General features: G+C 44.9%; 2 protein-coding genes across 3 annotated transcripts; both read right to left on the minus strand.

Annotated features, from left to right (window-relative positions):
* Positions 1-292: 292 nt before the first annotated feature.
* LOC146301511 (uncharacterized) lies at positions 293-4854 on the minus strand. The gene is made up of 9 exons (XM_084671169.1): positions 4805-4854; positions 3662-3772; positions 3331-3474; positions 2907-2946; positions 2666-2730; positions 1941-2054; positions 1497-1516; positions 1284-1380; positions 293-1056 (listed from the first exon to the last, which is right to left on the minus strand). The coding sequence occupies exons 1-9, from the start codon at positions 4839-4841 to the stop codon at positions 791-793; spliced, it is 894 nt and encodes a 297-aa protein (XP_084527295.1). The 5' UTR covers positions 4842-4854; the 3' UTR covers positions 293-790.
* A 1279-nt stretch (positions 4855-6133) lies between these two features.
* Positions 6134-17345, minus strand: iffo1b (intermediate filament family orphan 1b). 2 transcript variants are annotated; one of them, XM_084668778.1, is made up of 10 exons: positions 15951-17345; positions 14207-14267; positions 12470-12565; positions 11858-11998; positions 11521-11708; positions 11299-11428; positions 10101-10193; positions 9828-9958; positions 9350-9479; positions 6134-9277 (listed from the first exon to the last, which is right to left on the minus strand). In XM_084668778.1, exons 1-9 carry the CDS (start codon positions 16946-16948, stop codon positions 9380-9382), a joined length of 1938 nt encoding a protein of 645 aa, XP_084524904.1. In that variant the 5' UTR covers positions 16949-17345; the 3' UTR covers positions 6134-9277; positions 9350-9379. The 2 variants fall into 2 exon arrangements, with proteins under 2 accessions (XP_084524904.1, XP_084524903.1); XM_084668777.1 differs by having other exon boundaries at positions 6134-9479.
* Between the last annotated feature and the right edge of the window lie 84 nt (positions 17346-17429).

Raw genomic sequence — 17429 nt, forward strand, 5'->3', positions numbered from 1 at the left:
ACTACATGCTCTTCTGGTTCTACCCATTGGCACTTATTTGCTTTTAACAATGTATACTTAATGTTTTGGCTACCCACAATGTTTTTGGGGCTATCTCGTTGTTTATGATCATTGACCTATGCACTTTTTGTAAAGCTCTTTCATGTAAGTCGCTTTGGATAAAAGCATCTGCTAAATGAATAAATGTCAAATGTATGCTTTTCCCCTCATCTGCTAACAGCTACTGATCGCGTGTTTTTTCCAATGTAAATTCCTGCTTTGTGGTAATATTAATGGTTTTATTCAAAACCTGTAACATCACTTGGATTTTATTATCAAATACATGCAGTTTTACAAAAAGTTTCTCATTGACTTGAACAAGCCACAGCTGCCTTACTCTTCAAACTAACGGTACAGTACATTGACATATGCAAAAAGAGGCTCATAAATAACATTACAAACTGAACACATTCAAAATGAACAAAGAAAGGACACACGCGACACGTCAACTAACTTCGATTACACAGCTTACATTTCTATATAACTCTTTAAGTTTAAACCGTACCATCTTTGTTTAGGTAATTTGACCATCTTCAGAACCATGCACCTGATCACTTCTGGATGTCCCCTCACCAGTCTGTCTTCCAAACCCAATCTGCTGGATCCTAAACACACAACACGTGGTCGTCCTGAACAGCATACCACAGTGATCATTGTTGTGTTATTTCCCACAAGGTTTAATGTTCAACATGAGCTACGAAAGGTCCTAGATCCGACGGGAGGAGTTCAGCGAGACGTAAACAGTCCCCGTTCATAGCGACTCCTCTTTGGAAACGTGGCAGTCCTTCCCTTGTTCCTGAGAAGGGACAAACACAGCGCCCGTCTGTCCGTCTACCTCCTGCTGGGAGAGCTGGACATCAGGTGACGACGCCGTGCGGTTCTGGAAGCCTCTCCCTTCCTCCTCGTCCCTGTCATTCCGTTCCTCCTTCCACTCCACTCCCACCACCTCCCCCTGACCCGGGAATTGATTCAGAAGACTGAAGATAACAGTTCCGGCACTGTGCACATGGACTGGGCCTGAGAGAGAGAGGCAACGAGAGAAAGGGAATGAGAAAGGACGTCCGTTCAGTCCTTATGTGATCATGTTAGTTGTGTAGGAATCACCCGTGACATGACAGAATTATGACAATAAGTGTGTTATGAAAAACATAACATGAGTTCTTGTAAAAAATTGCCTTTTTTGTCAAGCTGAAAGATACATTTGAAGGGAATTTGTACGTATTTTTATATATCTTTTTCAGTACCTAGATTAGCAGCAGATAGTGGGTGTGGTAGCAATCCGACTGGCTCCTTTGTCTGCTGTTGGCCTGGGGCTTTGTTTTGGGATCCATCCTTCACCCCCTTAACAACAACCAAGAACAAGAAACTGTAAACCTTCATTCTGTTAGCTCCATGTAGCGTAAATATGAGAGTTTCTGTGAACGGTGTGTAGAACTCTGCAATGTCTGTGTGCCTACCTCATTACACAGCTGAAGAACTGGAAAACAACAGCCGATAAAAAATCGTCAGTCAAACTAGTAATACTATGTTCTCTTCATGGGAATTTTGCTTATTCAATAATGATTCATCGATAATTGAGATGTGTCATTTGCCTGTGTCGAGGGAGTGAGTAATGTCAGAATGTTTTGTGTTGTTATTTGTTATTCACACGTTTCGGCTGTAAGGCCGACTGATCACATGATTACTGCAACAAGCATCAACAAGTAGATTGCTGTTTGTTCAAACTGACATGCTTGTGAGAGTAGCAGCACTGTGTAAGAATGAAAAACATACCACAACAAAGAAGTGCTTTGACCTTAAAGAACTTAGTGCCATGTCCAGGAATCACTTTCACCTTCCATGAAACTTATCTTAGATCTGATTCCAAATGGCGTAGGCCTGTTCACAATGCAAATCCTCACCATGTTTGAAACAAGCTTCGTCACCTTGGCGACGGATACAGAAGAGAAGTAGAAGAGCCAGAATTCCAATCGTTACTACTGGACACAAAACGACCAGAAGAGTGTTGCTGTTCTCTGGAGAAAAAGACAAGGACAGAACACCTCAAGTTATGGAGAAAGAACGAGAGAGACAGACAGACAGACAGACAGACTGACAGGCAGACAGACAGGCAGAGAGAGACAGACAGGCAGAGAGACTGACAGACAGGCAGAGAGACTGACAGACAGAGAGACAGATAGACAGACAGACAGAGAGAGACAGACAGGCAGAGAGACTGACAGACAGGCAGACAGACAGACAGACAGACAAGCAGAGAGACAGGCAGACAGACAGACAGACAGACAGACAGACAGACAGACAGACAGACTGACAGGCAGAGAGACAGGTAGACAGACAGGCAGAGAGAGACAGACAGGCAGAGAGACTGACAGACAGGCAGAGAGACTGACAGACAGAGAGACAGACAGACAAACAGACAGACAGACAGACAGACAGACAGAGAGACAGACAGACAAGCAGAGAGACAGACAGACAAGCAGAGAGACAGACAGACAAGCAGAGAGACAGGTAGACAGACAGACAGACAGACAGACAGACAGACAGAAAGAGAGAGAGAGAGAGAGAGAGAGAGAGAGAGAGAGAGAGAGAGAGAGACAGACAGACAGACAGACTGACTGACACTCACCTGGTCTAACATGAGGGCTGTCGTGAGTGGCGTTATCCACTGGAGTGGATACACCAGATTTACAACTGAGAATGGCATAGGCATATTTGAGTGAACAGCCATTTGGAAAAATGGAGATGGAATATAGTTCTACAACACATCGCCTGCTGTCAGAATTTTCAATTAAAATGATCCCAAGTCTACAATGAAAGGTAATTGGATGAAGTCTACAAGAAGGAATTTGACTTTGTACAATACTCACTTTGGAGGATGGCAGGGCAAAGGGGAAGTGATGTCGTGTTCTGGGGAATTTCCCAAAGTAAAATAAGAAATGAAAAAAACATAAACTTTACAAAACACCCAATAGTGCAGTCTATGTAAAAACAAGGTGATCATGTGTTTGAAAGGGACCTGTTGAGCAGTTTAGTACAATAGACAGCCTGTAAAAAGGCAAGTAGAACACTAAACTCATTGAATGTGATGTGAAGTCTGTGCCTGACAAAGCAACAATACACACAAACTAAACAGACGTGCACATGAAACGTACACACACACAACTGCTTCACACACACACACACACACACAACTGCTTCACACACACACACACACAACTGCTACACACACACACACACACACAACTGTTCACACACACACACACACACACACACACACACCATAAACCACACCTCTGCTGGTTGGCTCAGGCTGGGGGCTCTTGTCACACTCTCTGCAGTCTCCAGAGTCTCCGCTCGTGCAGACGTAACCTCGCTGACAGCGACACCTAACGTCCGCTGTGCGGCTGCACTTTTGCTCCTCCCACATGTTGCTGACTGGTCCGGTTATAGCAGAGAAAACACAGGTAGAGTCAGGGTCCTTATATGAAAGGGATTCACAATCACGGTGCAATGCAAACAAGCTTTGTAAAGACAGCTCCCTATCCAACTGTCTGGAGCAGGCGCACGTTTGGGGTTGTTTAAATGAATGAGATCCGTGAGTCTGTGATTATGTGTGCTCCACCTGCTCTGCAGTCTCTGAAGCAGGGGAAACAGCTGCTCTCACAGTTCCAGTCCTTTGTGAAGGTCCCCTCCGCGCAGGGAGAGCACTCTGTACATGACGACTGGTACTGGCCTGAGAGAGGGGGAGAGAGAGAGAGAGAGAGAGAGAGAGAGAGAGAGAGAGAGAGAGAGAGAGAGAGAGAGAGAGAGAGAGAGAGAGAGAGAGAGAGAGAGAGAGAGAGAGAGAGAGAGAGAGAGAGAGAGAGAGAGAGAGAGAGAGAGAGAGAGAGAGAGAGAGAGAGAGAGAGAGAGAGAGAGAGAGAGAGGAAAAGGTGGAGATGGGTAGAAAAATTAAGAAAGGCAGGTGGGATGGTGATGAATGTACGGACGGGAGTTGGTAATGAAGGAAGCGTAAAGCAGTGGAAGAACAAGGGGTGCAAAAATTGACATTTACTTTACTTAGATAAAGTAAAGCAGTCGACTGCTGGCACACGCGCACGTTTAAGAGGCCTAGTATTGAAACCGTTCTGTGTAGCAGCGAGACAGGAAGTTAGAAGTACGGGAAACAGAGCTGCAGAGCCGAGCGTCGACAGGTTAGTATGCCTTGAGTGCATACTAATGCAGGATGTGGTGGAAGACAGAGCCGTTCATGCCAAACTCTCATCATGATAGGGTGGTGGTGGTGTGTGTGTGTGTGTGTGTGTGTGTGTGTGTGTGAGTGTGTGTGTGTGTGTGTGTGTGTGTGGGGGTGACGGTAAGGACATTGATGACACAGGTGTGACACTGTTCTGTGTTATAGGAAGGATGTAGGAATGTGTGAGAAACATGAACATTTTATTTTGTCAGTCTACAGATCTGTTTACTGTTTACTATCAACTGCAGCTCAGTGGAAATGGAAGAAGGGACAATTTGTCTTAATCATTCTTGAATGAGTAATGTAAGTAACTTAGCATCTACTGGTCTAATTTGGTCCTTTCAAAAGTGTGTAATTACCAGATACATTTTTCTCATTTAGTCATTTACAAGAAATGTTTACCCTAACATCCCAAAAATGTATTATGTAGGGAATAATGGGTCTTGGTGACAGCTTATAAGAATACTATACTATAAGAATAATATAATGTGTGAGAAAAGATTTGTGAACAAGGAAATAGGACAGACGTACCTGCTGGGCATCGTTTGCACCGTTTCTCTTCATCCATACAATATTCACCACCATCCTGCCAACAGTACAGCAACATTGGTCTCACCATTAGCAGTATTTTCACTAGAGCCAGCCCATCATGAGTGCCCCATGGTGCATAACACTGTCAGCTGAGTTTTCACTCATCTCAACTACTACTAAGGGGAGGGGGGGGGGGGGGTTAAGGGTTGATTGATTAATTGATTGATTGCAGGGGTTGACCAGAAGAAGATAGTCACATAGTTACCAGTGGAACAGAGGCCCCTTGGTGTGCAGAAAGAATCTGAGCTGCTACCAAGCACAGCAACAACGCCATCCCAGAAACTGTTATTAGGTGTTCAGAATCTAAGAAGAAAAACTAAGACAGAAGAAGGTTGAGAGACCAAGGCTTTACATGTCAAACCTTGCAGCTGCAGCAGCATTGGAATAAGTTATTTAGGCAGTTCTTGGACTCCCTAACCCCACCCCCTTTCCCCAAAACAGGATGACATTTACAAACTAAACAAAAGTAAGTCTTACCTTTCCCCCAATGTCTCTCTTTATCTCTCTGGCTCTCTCCGTCCACGGCTCCCACTCGTACTGTAAGGTGTGTCTCTGCGATGCTGTCTTCCTCTCTGAGATAGTTCAGCCCAGCTTGTCACTGTTTCCTTACCTGTGACATCTCCTCTTCCGGTACCTCTCGCCCACACGCGTGTGCTGCCACACCGCTGTCCCCATGTTTACAGGTTGATCAGATGCCGTCATCGAACCATCAGTGGTTTGGCAGTGACTAACATGTCTACCTATTTTCCACGTATACTATAAACAAGAGAAGAACGGAGGACAAAAGAAGTCACGCGACAACAAATCGTTTTGCTCAGCTGTCAACTTTTTATTCTTCATTCTTAACTCTGCCCTCAGAATGCAGAGCTCTTGCTGTAAAGCATAAGCGAAACCTGCCACGTCTTACATTCAGGTGACACACATATTCAGGGTCCTACCCAGTCATACACCAGACGCACGCTTCCTGACGAAGGCTACAAATAAAATAAACGTTTGGGAAACTGAACGTACAATCGAAATATCTTGCAGGTGCCTGTAGTTACACCTGTTATATTATTGCACTGTGTTTGAAACATTAAAAAACATGTCGGCCAAAATCTGGGTTTTTTGGTTCTGGTGAATAGAGGAATACGGTTAGAGGATTTATTCCTGCTGTTACTCAGAATAACTCAATCTGACCTAGTTCTTCAATCACTTTTGTCCTAAAGCATGCTACTTAGTATGTGACTGAGGACCTCCTTGCACTATGCAGTTTTTAAACAGACAATATACCCATAGCTGTTACTTTTAATATCATAGTATACAATATCATAGCAATCATACTGTCAATAGTGTTAAAGCCTTTTGCAGTTTCTAGTTTTTTTTGTCGTTTTAGTGTTTTTTTTTTAACATTTTGGTGTTGTTTTTAAAAGAACTTTACTTAGCACTCACATACACTCATGAAGAACGAGAACGACTGAGTTGTCAAGCAACTACTGTACATGTTTGATATACATATATACAGTATTTTTAAGGCGTTGTGTGTAAGTCAAAATCGTGTTTGTGTGTGTGAGACATCACTTTAAGGTCCCACTGCTCTTGGTTCAAGTGGGTACATACAGATTGTCTGTCAGAAGACACTTGGTGACCAAATGTAATGTATTTGTGTGTGTCTGTGTGTGGTTCTGGAGAACTGACTTCTTCATGTTGTAGGTGAACCAGTAAAAGTCTTTTTAAAAACCACTGAAATAAGAGCACCCTCAAAACATAACACATGCATACAGAGACACTCACCCTCTCGGTGGATGTGGTAAACTATACAAAGAGCCAAAACAATACATAGTTCTCACAAACTGCCTCCTACGTATCCTCTTAGCAATCTTCAGTTGTAGCCAAAGAGCGGGGATGGAGTGTCCAACACCAGACTTTAGACATGCATATCATTATTTCACAAACCCCAACCTACAGCCTCATCAATGAGACAAACGCTTTTACAGAATATTTGGATATTGATATGTGAGCTGAAGCAATTTACAATCAACCTGATTTGACTTCTTCAGGACCAAAAATAAAAGGTAAATAATTGATCCTAAATAGATCCCAAATATAGTTTTTTTTTTTCGTTAGTTATTTTTAATTTGAGTGGACATATATTTGCCTCTGCTATCAACATTCAGCATACTGTCATTCATGTTGTCTGTGCGTGTAGATTTTGTCAGTTTAAGGTGATTACACATATATAATGGAAAAAGTAATGCATGTGAATAATGATATAACTGAGATTTACAATAAAAACATGTTACCACACAAAAACAGATACACTAAATAGAAGTGATACATTTTTAACCCCAAAATAACCCCAAAATGAATTTTAACTAATTTTGTGGACATAATGTGTGAATTTGTGGACACAATGTGTGAATTCCCAATGCAGTTTTTCAGTTGCATTTTATACTCTTATTATTGCTGTTGCTATTGGATACACTTTGCTTTGCTCTTTCGTTAGAAGGGCAAATGTTTACAAGCTCAAAAATAGGATTCATCAATCATTTTCAACAAGCACCAGTTTGTGAAGTAGCTTTCAGCTTTACTTTTTTGTTCTTGGTTTTTTGTGATTCTTAAACGTTATGTAGACTAGGCTATATATCCAGTAAGTTTGGCACTCATACAGTTAATGCTTTATCATGTCAAATGAACAATCATCTGTCTGTCCATCTATTAATATCCATAATTCATTCACTAATGTACCCGCACTCACTTAACGTTACCTTCTGTGGTTTCCTTTTGACTACACTAACCCTGCCGTGTTATATAGTCCACCAGTCCCACTAGACCACAGCAGTAACCTGACAGAAAGTTAACATTCAGAGCCGACACATCTGTTTGTTCTGACCTGTCAACCACCTCAACAAAGCAGTAGGCTTCTATCTGGTCTACTAATCTTCTATGTGACGGACTACAGTATAAATATCGCTGGCCTGATCTGGCCCAGGGCTCCACACTGACTAGACCTGCCACTGCAAACCAAACAAAATATTTGAACACGGCTCCTATTTATAACACTTGGGTGACAATGCCCTTAGTCGACCTTGTCCACGTCCCATCTGCATTGGCGACAGAGATACACAGAGAGCAATGCAAGGCCCCAGGCGCGGACGCCAAATTAGTCCTGAAGAGCGTACGTATTTACACTATTTATACGGCACCGCAGCGCAGCGGGAAAAATAAAGCTGTGTTCCAAACCAAAAAGTGTGTGTCCTTCCCCCTGTCCTTGCTGACCATGATCACAAGCTCCGTTTGTTTACCTGACATTGCCTTTGATTTGCATGGTGAATACAATACAGGCTGTAGCGTGGGTCCTTGCGTTTGCATTATAGCTTCTTTATAACTGTTCACTGTTCCGTAACACGTAATCAGGTAGTTAGAAGTTGTGTAGAATTATTTTAAGTTACGGAAGGGACCCACTCTCACCATACAATATTTTGGTCAATATCAGATAAACATTGAAACACATAATTTACACTCTGGAAGTTTCTTAAGTACAAGCAGCAGTTACACCCCTAAGGACATGGATGTCTTGGGCCTACTGATGTAAACTGCAAGTAAATTGCTTGGAAGCCCGACCTCAGGACACTGAAGCACGCTGTGTGCCCCAACTTCTGAGTTACAATTCATTTTTTTTACTTCACTTTTTTTGTGTTTTTTTTTATTTATTATTTATTTCACTGAATGCAGTGAAAAAGTCTGGTATAATGAATTCGATATGAAGTGATATTCTATTGAATGACTTATATTTGACTGTGCTTAAATATGTGTGCTGTTTGAGTATGAAGCATCTAGTCAACTAAACACAAGCTGTCATTTAAATGAGACACTAAATCCCAAAACATTAGCATTTTATGTCCCAGAGAAACATACTTTGTCCAACCTGACAAACCAACATTCTCCAAACCGTCTCCAACATTCTATACCCCAAACTGGATTCATCAAACTCAATTCCTATTTTGTCGGTTGACTTTTAACTTAGTGGGCCCTGAGCTAGAAAGAAAAGCGTGAACAAAAAGGTCACAATGTTATGCAGCAGGTTAGCCTGAGATGGATATGTGGGTGTATATTGCCTGGCCAATTTTACTTTGAAACAGTCACCTAAAAATAACATGTAACTCCTACGGTTCACGAGATTATATCAAAACCTCATTTTCCACTCCTGTGCCATATTGCTGTCAGTGCAAGTAGATATGACCCTTGCAGATATGCATCTCTCCACTAGTGGGCAGTATTATTTGTTGAAAATGTACACAATCGGCATACGCAGTCTGAAAATGTACACGAAAACCTAGCAAGCATTATGAACATAAATTATATGCAGCAGTACACTAGCTGGATGGAGTGAAGGTCATGGGATGGAATGATGGAGGGATGGAATGATGGAGGGATGGAATGATGGAGGGATGGAATGATGGAGGGATGGAATGATGGAGGGATGGAATGATGGAGGGATGGAATGATGGAATGATGAGGGAACGGAAGAGTGGGTCATGATCTGGAGGAACTGGAGGGAGGAGATTCTTCTGGTTTCTCCTTCTCTGTAGACTCAATCTCTTCACCGGTCCCCGGAACGGGAGACTGAGAATCACTGAAAGAAGGACAGAGAGACAGACAGAAAGAGAGAGATAGACAGAGAGAGATAGAGACAGAGAAAAAGAGACAGAAAGAAAGACAGATAGAGACAGAGAGACAGGAAGAGAGAGACAGAAAGAGAGAGAGAGAGAGAAAGAGACAGAGATATAAAGAGAGAGAGACAGAGAGAGAGAGACAGAGAGGGACAGAAAGAGAGAGAGAGATAATAGAAAGAGAGAGCGACAGATCAATAAAAGGTGTTGTATGCTGTAGCCAGTGTACAAAACACCAAATGCACAATCCCTCACTCCCAAAACAAAGAGGTGTGACTCCCATGCCTGGGACAGACCTCAGAGAAGCGTACCTGTCTCCAGTCTGGGTGATGAGTCTCCTGCAGGTCTCCATCTGGACGTCCAGCCCTCTCTTCATGCTGCACATCTCCATGTACTCATGCAGGTGGCGGTTCATATCACTCTTGGCTGTCGCAAGCTCCAGCTGCGTGTGTGTGTGTGTGTGTGTGTGTGTGTATGTGTGTGGGGGGGGGTACCAAACACAAAGTCAGAACCAGTCACGCGGCACAGGTTTGTATCATGCACTATAATAACATGCCTGGCATCCCATAAACACACTGTCTAACCTCTATCTGGCCGATCGTGTCTTGGTACTCCCTCTCTCTGGATTTGAACAGACACTCTGTGTCTTCGATCACCTTCTCCAAAGACTCATCTGGCTGAGACAGAAAGAGAGAGAGAGAGAAAGAAAGAAAGAGAGGGAGAGAGAGAGAAAGAAAGAAAGAGAGGGAGAGAGAGAAAGAAAGAAAGAGAGGGAGAGAGAGAGAAAGAAAGAGAGGGAGGGAGAGAGAGAGAGAGAGAGAGAGAGAGAGAGAGAGAGAGGAGGACAAATGAATATATGGAGATGAGACATGGAGATGTTGACAGAAGTATGAGCGTAATGGCAGCAGCATTGCTGTGATAGCGGAAGCATGTCTGGTTGGTGTGTGTTTATAGCTGGCTGGAAATATGACAGTAACGCTTCATATTGGATTTGAGTACACAGGGCCCCTGAAGGCTGAATCATAATGACAGATTACATTGACGTAAACAGAACATTTGCTCGTGTGGTGAACACAGCATTCTGTTACTGGACACGGACACACAATGTAATACTTTGCTGGTAAAACAAGGCTGACTTCATCCAACTGTCTAATCAAATTACCCCGAGTACGCGTTCCTGTTTCGTTTTATAAAAGGGACAGCTTGTTGTCTCTCCTTACACTGACTAGTAATGGTTGATGAAAGCAAATACCTGACAACAAATCTGTTTCTCGTTCAGATTCAGGCGTGTGTTGGTGTGTATGCTTGGGTGTGTAGGTTTTTCGTGTGTGAATGCATGATTGAGTGTGTGTTGTGATGTTGTATGGTTGTGTCTGCGAGCGCACATGCATACATTTGTCCGGCTTAGAGACGTCCATTAGTGAAAAAAAATAAATAAATCTTTACCGTCTATGGATGGATGGGCTTCTTTATGAGCTGTTTAGTACTTAGCTGAGAGAGGATCGACGACCTCTGAAAGTACTGTAAAACATTGTAACCTATTGTCCCACTCACAATGACCTCATTCTAGAAGACTAGGAATTCTAGGAACACTAACAGCCAATGGTTGATCTGGCTGCCGTATGCATTCAAATGATGTCATCGTTAAAAGGGACCTGGCATCAGCTCCTGGTTCTCTGTCCTGACAGACTCAGCAGGCCTCCTAACTGTATTAATCAGGGGCCGTTTGGACACACTGGGCTCCCACAGTACAGTCCCGACCACCATGCCAGGGCTCCCTACCTCTCCTGCCTGGTGATTGGTCTCTGGTGGTGCCAGGGTGCATCCTGGGAAGTCCTCCCACAGCAGCATGGTCTCCTCAGTCTCCTCCCACGCCAGGCTGTCGCAGTCGTCCTCAAACTCACACTCCCGCCTGCAACGCATCCAGAGCTGTTACACAAACCAACCGCACGCATGGACAAACATGCTGTATAAACACACACACACACACACAAGGACACTTACAGGTGGTTCAGCATTCGCTGCATCTCCTCGTTGATCTGACTGGCTGATGAGGTACACAGCTCCTCCTCCTTGGGCGCACCCCCGTCGCTCTCTGAGGTGCTGATTGGTTCATCTCCGTCACTGCCATTGAGTGACAGCGGAGTCTGTCTCCGGGGACGACAGTTGATGGCAGACTGGGAGGTGGGCACCTGAAGGATCGGTGAGAGACGGCCGCTGTAAACACCGTCCCAGCAGTGTGTGTGTATGTTTGTGTGGACGTGCTTGGAGCGTGTGTGTGCGTGTGGGCACGCCTCTGTGTGTGTGTGTGGTGCATGGTGTGTGTGTGTGTGTGTGGTACCTGGTACATCTGAATGACGTCCTCACAGTTCCTCTGCTGGGCCACGTCACACAGACGGGCCGTGATGTCGATCCTGCGACAGATGTCCATGTCCACCTTCATGGCCTTCTCCTGAATTTTACTGTCCAGCTCTGACAGGTTCTACACACACACAGAGAGACACAGAGAGAGAGAGACACACAGAGAGAGAGAGAGAGAGAGAGAGAGAGACACAGAGAGAGAGAGAGAGAGAGAGAGAGAGAGAGAGAGAGAGAGAGAGAGAGAGAGAGAGAGAGAGGAGGTTCAAGGAGACAGTAGGGTGAGAGAGAAGTCAGCATACTAAGTTCAATTTTATTTTTTAATCTTTTGATTGCTCTGTACCAAAAGACAACATGGAGTCAGATGGAATGGAATGCGTGTCCATAAGAACATACCATATACCAGGTTCACATGCAGGGCGTGTTGAGTGTACTGGTGTTTGATACACTATAGGTATATAAATGTTTAAGGGTGATGGATTTAAGATTAAATTAGTACACAGGTGTTTACTAGGTGGTATGCAGTATGCTGAGGTTTTGAGTTTGTGTGTGGATTTTATATGCAGGGTAAGGAGAAGGTGAGTTTTGTATTTACGTTGCTCATCAGGCCTTTGAAGAGGACCAGCTCCGCCTTCAACTGCTGAACTCTGACTGACAACTCATCTTGGCAGCCTTCACTCTCCTGCAAGTCCTGCAACCACAGACAGGCATCAAACACACACACACACATCCTGCAACCACAGACAGACAGGCATCAAACACACACACACACACACACACATCCTGCAACCACAGACAGACAGGCATCAAACACACACACACACATCCTGCAACCACAGACAGACAGGCATCAAACACACACACACACATCCTGCAACCACAGACAGACAGGCATCAAACACACACACACACACATCCTGCAACCACAGACAGACATCAAACACACACACACACACACACACATCCTGCAACCACAGACAGACAGGCATCAAACAAACACACACACACACATCCTGCAACCACAGACAGGCATCAAACACACACACACACACACACACACACACATCCTGCAACCACGGACAGATAGGCATCAAACACACACACACAAAAATCCTGCAACCACAGACAGATAGGCATCAAACACACGCGCACACACACACACACACACACACACACACACACACACACACACACACACACACACACACACACACACACACACACACACACACACACACACACACACACACACACACACACGCACGGACCATCTCTCACTTCCCAGAACAGATCTGATTATGGTGGTAGCATCTTAGAGACAAATCTGTTTCCAGCAAGAGACCACTCACAAGGCCTTTATACACAGAGCAGATAATAAGAATTTAGCAATCCAGCATATGTAATCCCCCAGGATTTTACTTTCCCATAATTCACTCTGTTTTAAGACTTTTTTTGTTGGTGGAATTCTAGTTATGTGTCTGGCTGAGCTGGCAAAGTCTCAAGTGTCTCTTTGATGAATGTTGGGCACCACAGCTACAGCCTACTCTGTAACTGGGTCAGGTGTCTAGATGTTCCCAGAAACAGCAGCTACACACACACACACACACACACGTGCATGCTCACATAAACGCACAAAAGTACACTCACACAAAAAGCACTCATACACACAAGCAATCCCATGCACACACACACACACACACACAAGCATGCTCATTTACACAATTTCAAGCATGCACAAGCAAAAACAATGGCGCACGCACGCACACACACACACGGGAAAGATGAGAGAACTCAACACCACATGCAGGTGGGTGGTGATCAGACCAATCACTGCAGCTGGAAAAACGAGAGGCTTTCACAAGAACAACCCCAACGTCCAGGTGGGCCACACCTTCACTGCATATTAGACCTTCACTCGAATGTTGTGAGTTCTCGGTGGGCTGTTCCAACACACTTTTATTGAATGAGGCTGTTTCACACTCTCAATTGAATTAGGTTGTTTCGCATGCGTCAGTGCAATGTCAATTCAGTCAGCACAATGCAGCCAGGCCCTCAGACAGAGTCCCACCGGCTGGCTGCTTCCTGCCCCAGCCCTCTCTCATCACGGTGACCAATCAGAGATGGCGTGGTATAGAATCAGAATCAGTATGGGGCTCAGAATGGGTGCTTTATTCACCACGTGTATAGTTCTTTTATGGATTAAAAGAGATTCAAATACAGTAGACATACGCTCAGTAAACGTGTCGTCCACTGTGATGAGACTTGGTTTGAGTCTGCACCAGTGAGCAGGACAGGAACAGAGTGGACCAGTCATGGTGGGTGCTCTACCTACCTCCTGTAAGTCTGCGATCTTCTGCTCCAGATCCACCCTCATGGTATATTCCTCCTCCCACCTGCAGAGCACACGCACACGCACGCACACGCACACACACACGCATGTGTGTTTTCCTCCTGCGTACTGGTCAAATCAGAACCACTGGTCAAATCAGAACCTTAATCTGATTAAAAGCATGTGTGTAGCTGACACGGAGTGGTTGACAGGTTCAATGGACCGACAGGCCCCTGGGAGCCCGCCTCCCTTGCAGTTGTTTTTCACCTTATATAACTGCTGCTTAAAATGCAGGACTCTGCGACATATCCAGACCTATGAAAAGCTTAATGTGTTAAGAGTGAGGGATTTTGTGCTTTATTTGTGCACAATGTTTTCATTTGAGGGGTAAGTGCAAAGAGAGAGAGAGAGAGAGAGAGAGAGAGGGGGGGGGGTTGAGACAAGTTCTCTTTGCAAGCCAACCCCCTTTTTCAGCAGTTACAGCTCACCGAGTATGCTGCATTGCAGATGCTGTGTGGAGAGTGGAGACGGATGCGCAAGAGGAAGGAGAGAGAGAGGGGGGGGGGGGGGGGGTGTTGTCATGGGACAAGGAGCAGAGAGTGTAGTTGGTTGCCAGAGGGGGGAGAGAGACTAATGGCAGAAAAGTGGGAGAGGGAGGAGGGGAGGGGCAGAGTGAGATGAGAGACAGGAGCCAGAGAGGGAGGTGATACCAGCCCCTGGCTGAAGGAGAGAGAGACAGGTAGGGACAGGACAGCGATGGCATGACGCCCAAAGATGAGGAAAAGGAAGTAGGGGACTGATAGGAAGAATAGTTCACTAGTGAGATTAGTGTTTCCCTGCAGTCAAATTTAACTGTGAACCAAGTGTGAACAAGTCCCACTGAGTGTAATTAAAGAAGTAAACAGAGAAGCTGCTACACTGTAAATCATTGTCTGGCTGTCCTGATGCTATCAACCAAGATATCGCTCGGGGCAACGTTGACCCTGAGTTCCATGTTCCAGAGGAAACTGGGTTTACTTTAAACTAACACCAACATGTGTGACACTATGTTCCTCTGAACAACACTTCTATCTGTTGTGCTAATCAACTGTTTGTCCCCCAACCTATGGCTCTTAACACTAAACAGTCAGCATCACTCGGAAACCTGCTATGCCCACTTCAAAACACACTGCCTTGTTGGTTTACGACCCTGGCCCTGATCCCAAAACTGATGGGGATGGAGATAAACCAAATATATATCAGTGAATTTGACACAAAGAATGACATTGGCTTTAGGGGATGTGGGAACTGGACACGTTTCAGTCAACCTGAACAAGACATAGCCTGCTTTTCAAAATTCCATTTATCATGATTCAGTAATAGGTGTTCTTTTGAACAGATTTGTTCAGAACTGTTACTTTCTTACATCTTTCGTTCAAATACGGAACACCATGTAGGTGAAACTATTGTGTTAATTGGGATCGTTAAAATTCAAGTTGCGCCATCTGTCGTGACAAACGTTTTGGCATTAATGGTATGCCCGCTGTAGGATGCAAATACACGGTGCAAAATTAGTTTGTGTTAGATGCAGCTGTTCTCACCGACCATCTGTTAGCAAGGCCGCTAACACTCTACTACCACGAGGAGTCACACGCCCCTAACAGTTCTGCCAACGACACACATCTCAATGCTTAAATTACTTTTGTATGATCTGCCGCACACCTGGCCAAACAGGTTTCATGGTGAATCAATACAGAAGGTCAGTTACCTGCGCTTGTATTCATCTCTTTCCCTCTTCACTTTAGCCAGGACGTTATACAGGGCTCTGATCTCTGGGGTAATGGTGTCGATTTGGACCCCGACTCCGTCCGGGTGGACCCAGGACACACCTGGGCTGGTAACTCGCGTCTCCACGCCAGAGCCGAGCTTGCGGGTGTGGTTATAGGACCAGATAGTTCCCGGTAGAAACCTGGGAGGGGGGTTGGTCGGGGTTCCGGTACCGGTGCTCGTACTTGAGACCGTTCTCCCGATGGTTTGTGACCTGGAGCTGGATGGGGAGTCGACAGTTGGAGTTGACAGGTTGATTGTGATGGTGGGATTCTTCGGGTTAGAGTTTGGATTTTCCGTTTGGTTCTGCTCCAGCGTGAGGACTGTTGTGAGTGGTGGCATGAAAAGCGTTGTGGGCCTCGTAGCTGAGTTGTTTGTGTTGTGAAACGGAAGCGAACCGGGCCTAAGTGGAATCGTCCCCACGAACCCGGTTTGTACACCTGTTTCTTGGGTGTGTGCACCTCCCCCGTTTTCAGAACATCCACCTTTGCATTTAGTATTGGCATCCAAAGCCTGCTGAAGCTGTTTCTCCAAGATCTTGTTCCTCCGCTCCAACTCGTGTACTTTGGCTAGAAAGCATCGGAACCGTAAATTGAGGGTCTTCAGTACGCTAATGTTGGACCCCAAGTCGTTCCTTAGAGCCATAGCAGGTGGTGGCACTGCGCGGTGCACCGGGTGGTTGTGGTTATGGTTCAGGTAAGCACTTTGTGAGGATGGGGTGAAATCAAATCCGGAGAGTGTCTCCGGGCCTAGTCCAGACTCTTCAAGGAAGGCGGTTGGATCTGGAGAGCCGAAGATGGCCTCGGGCAGAAGGCCGGATGGGGAATCCGGATGACTCTGTCCTAGATTCTGCTGCTGTTGATGTTGGAGAAGCGAGTTTGTCCCCAACAAAGGATTCATGCTATGGTAAGGGAAACTAAAGCGCTGCAGATCTGGCATGAACACGGACGGTAATTTGCTTGCTATGGTGGAATACAATAACGATAAGATAAACAACGTCTGGCTGTTGGTTATCAGACAATTGCGCCTTGTTCTACAATTAACCCACCTGTTTATGTAACTGTTTCTAATTAATAATCTTATCCTCGACTTAGAGCCGGGTCTACTTAAGGTTGGCGAACTGGTCAAGTGTTCTCTCCCTGTTAACGGTCCCCAACAAAAACAATGTTAAACACGAATCCAAACGGTATGCGCAAACAAAAATATGCGACAACGCCAGTATATTAATCCAAAATTAGATGTTATCAATGATAAATTAAATTCTCAATAATAATGCACTGCGCTCGAATGTTTTAAAAAGAAAAACTCAGACCGTATCAGCGACGCAGCTTCTGTCTTCAAGATGTGACCGCAGGCAAGAGCAAGTGCTGCGGGATTTGGAGAGCAAGCTACCGTAAATACACAATTAGACAGCCTGGAT

This window comes from Hypomesus nipponensis, chromosome 2 (assembly GCF_054491055.1).
Source record: "Hypomesus nipponensis isolate SF chromosome 2, ASM5449105v1, whole genome shotgun sequence".
In the NCBI taxonomy this organism is placed as follows: Eukaryota; Metazoa; Chordata; class Actinopteri; order Osmeriformes; family Osmeridae; genus Hypomesus; species Hypomesus nipponensis.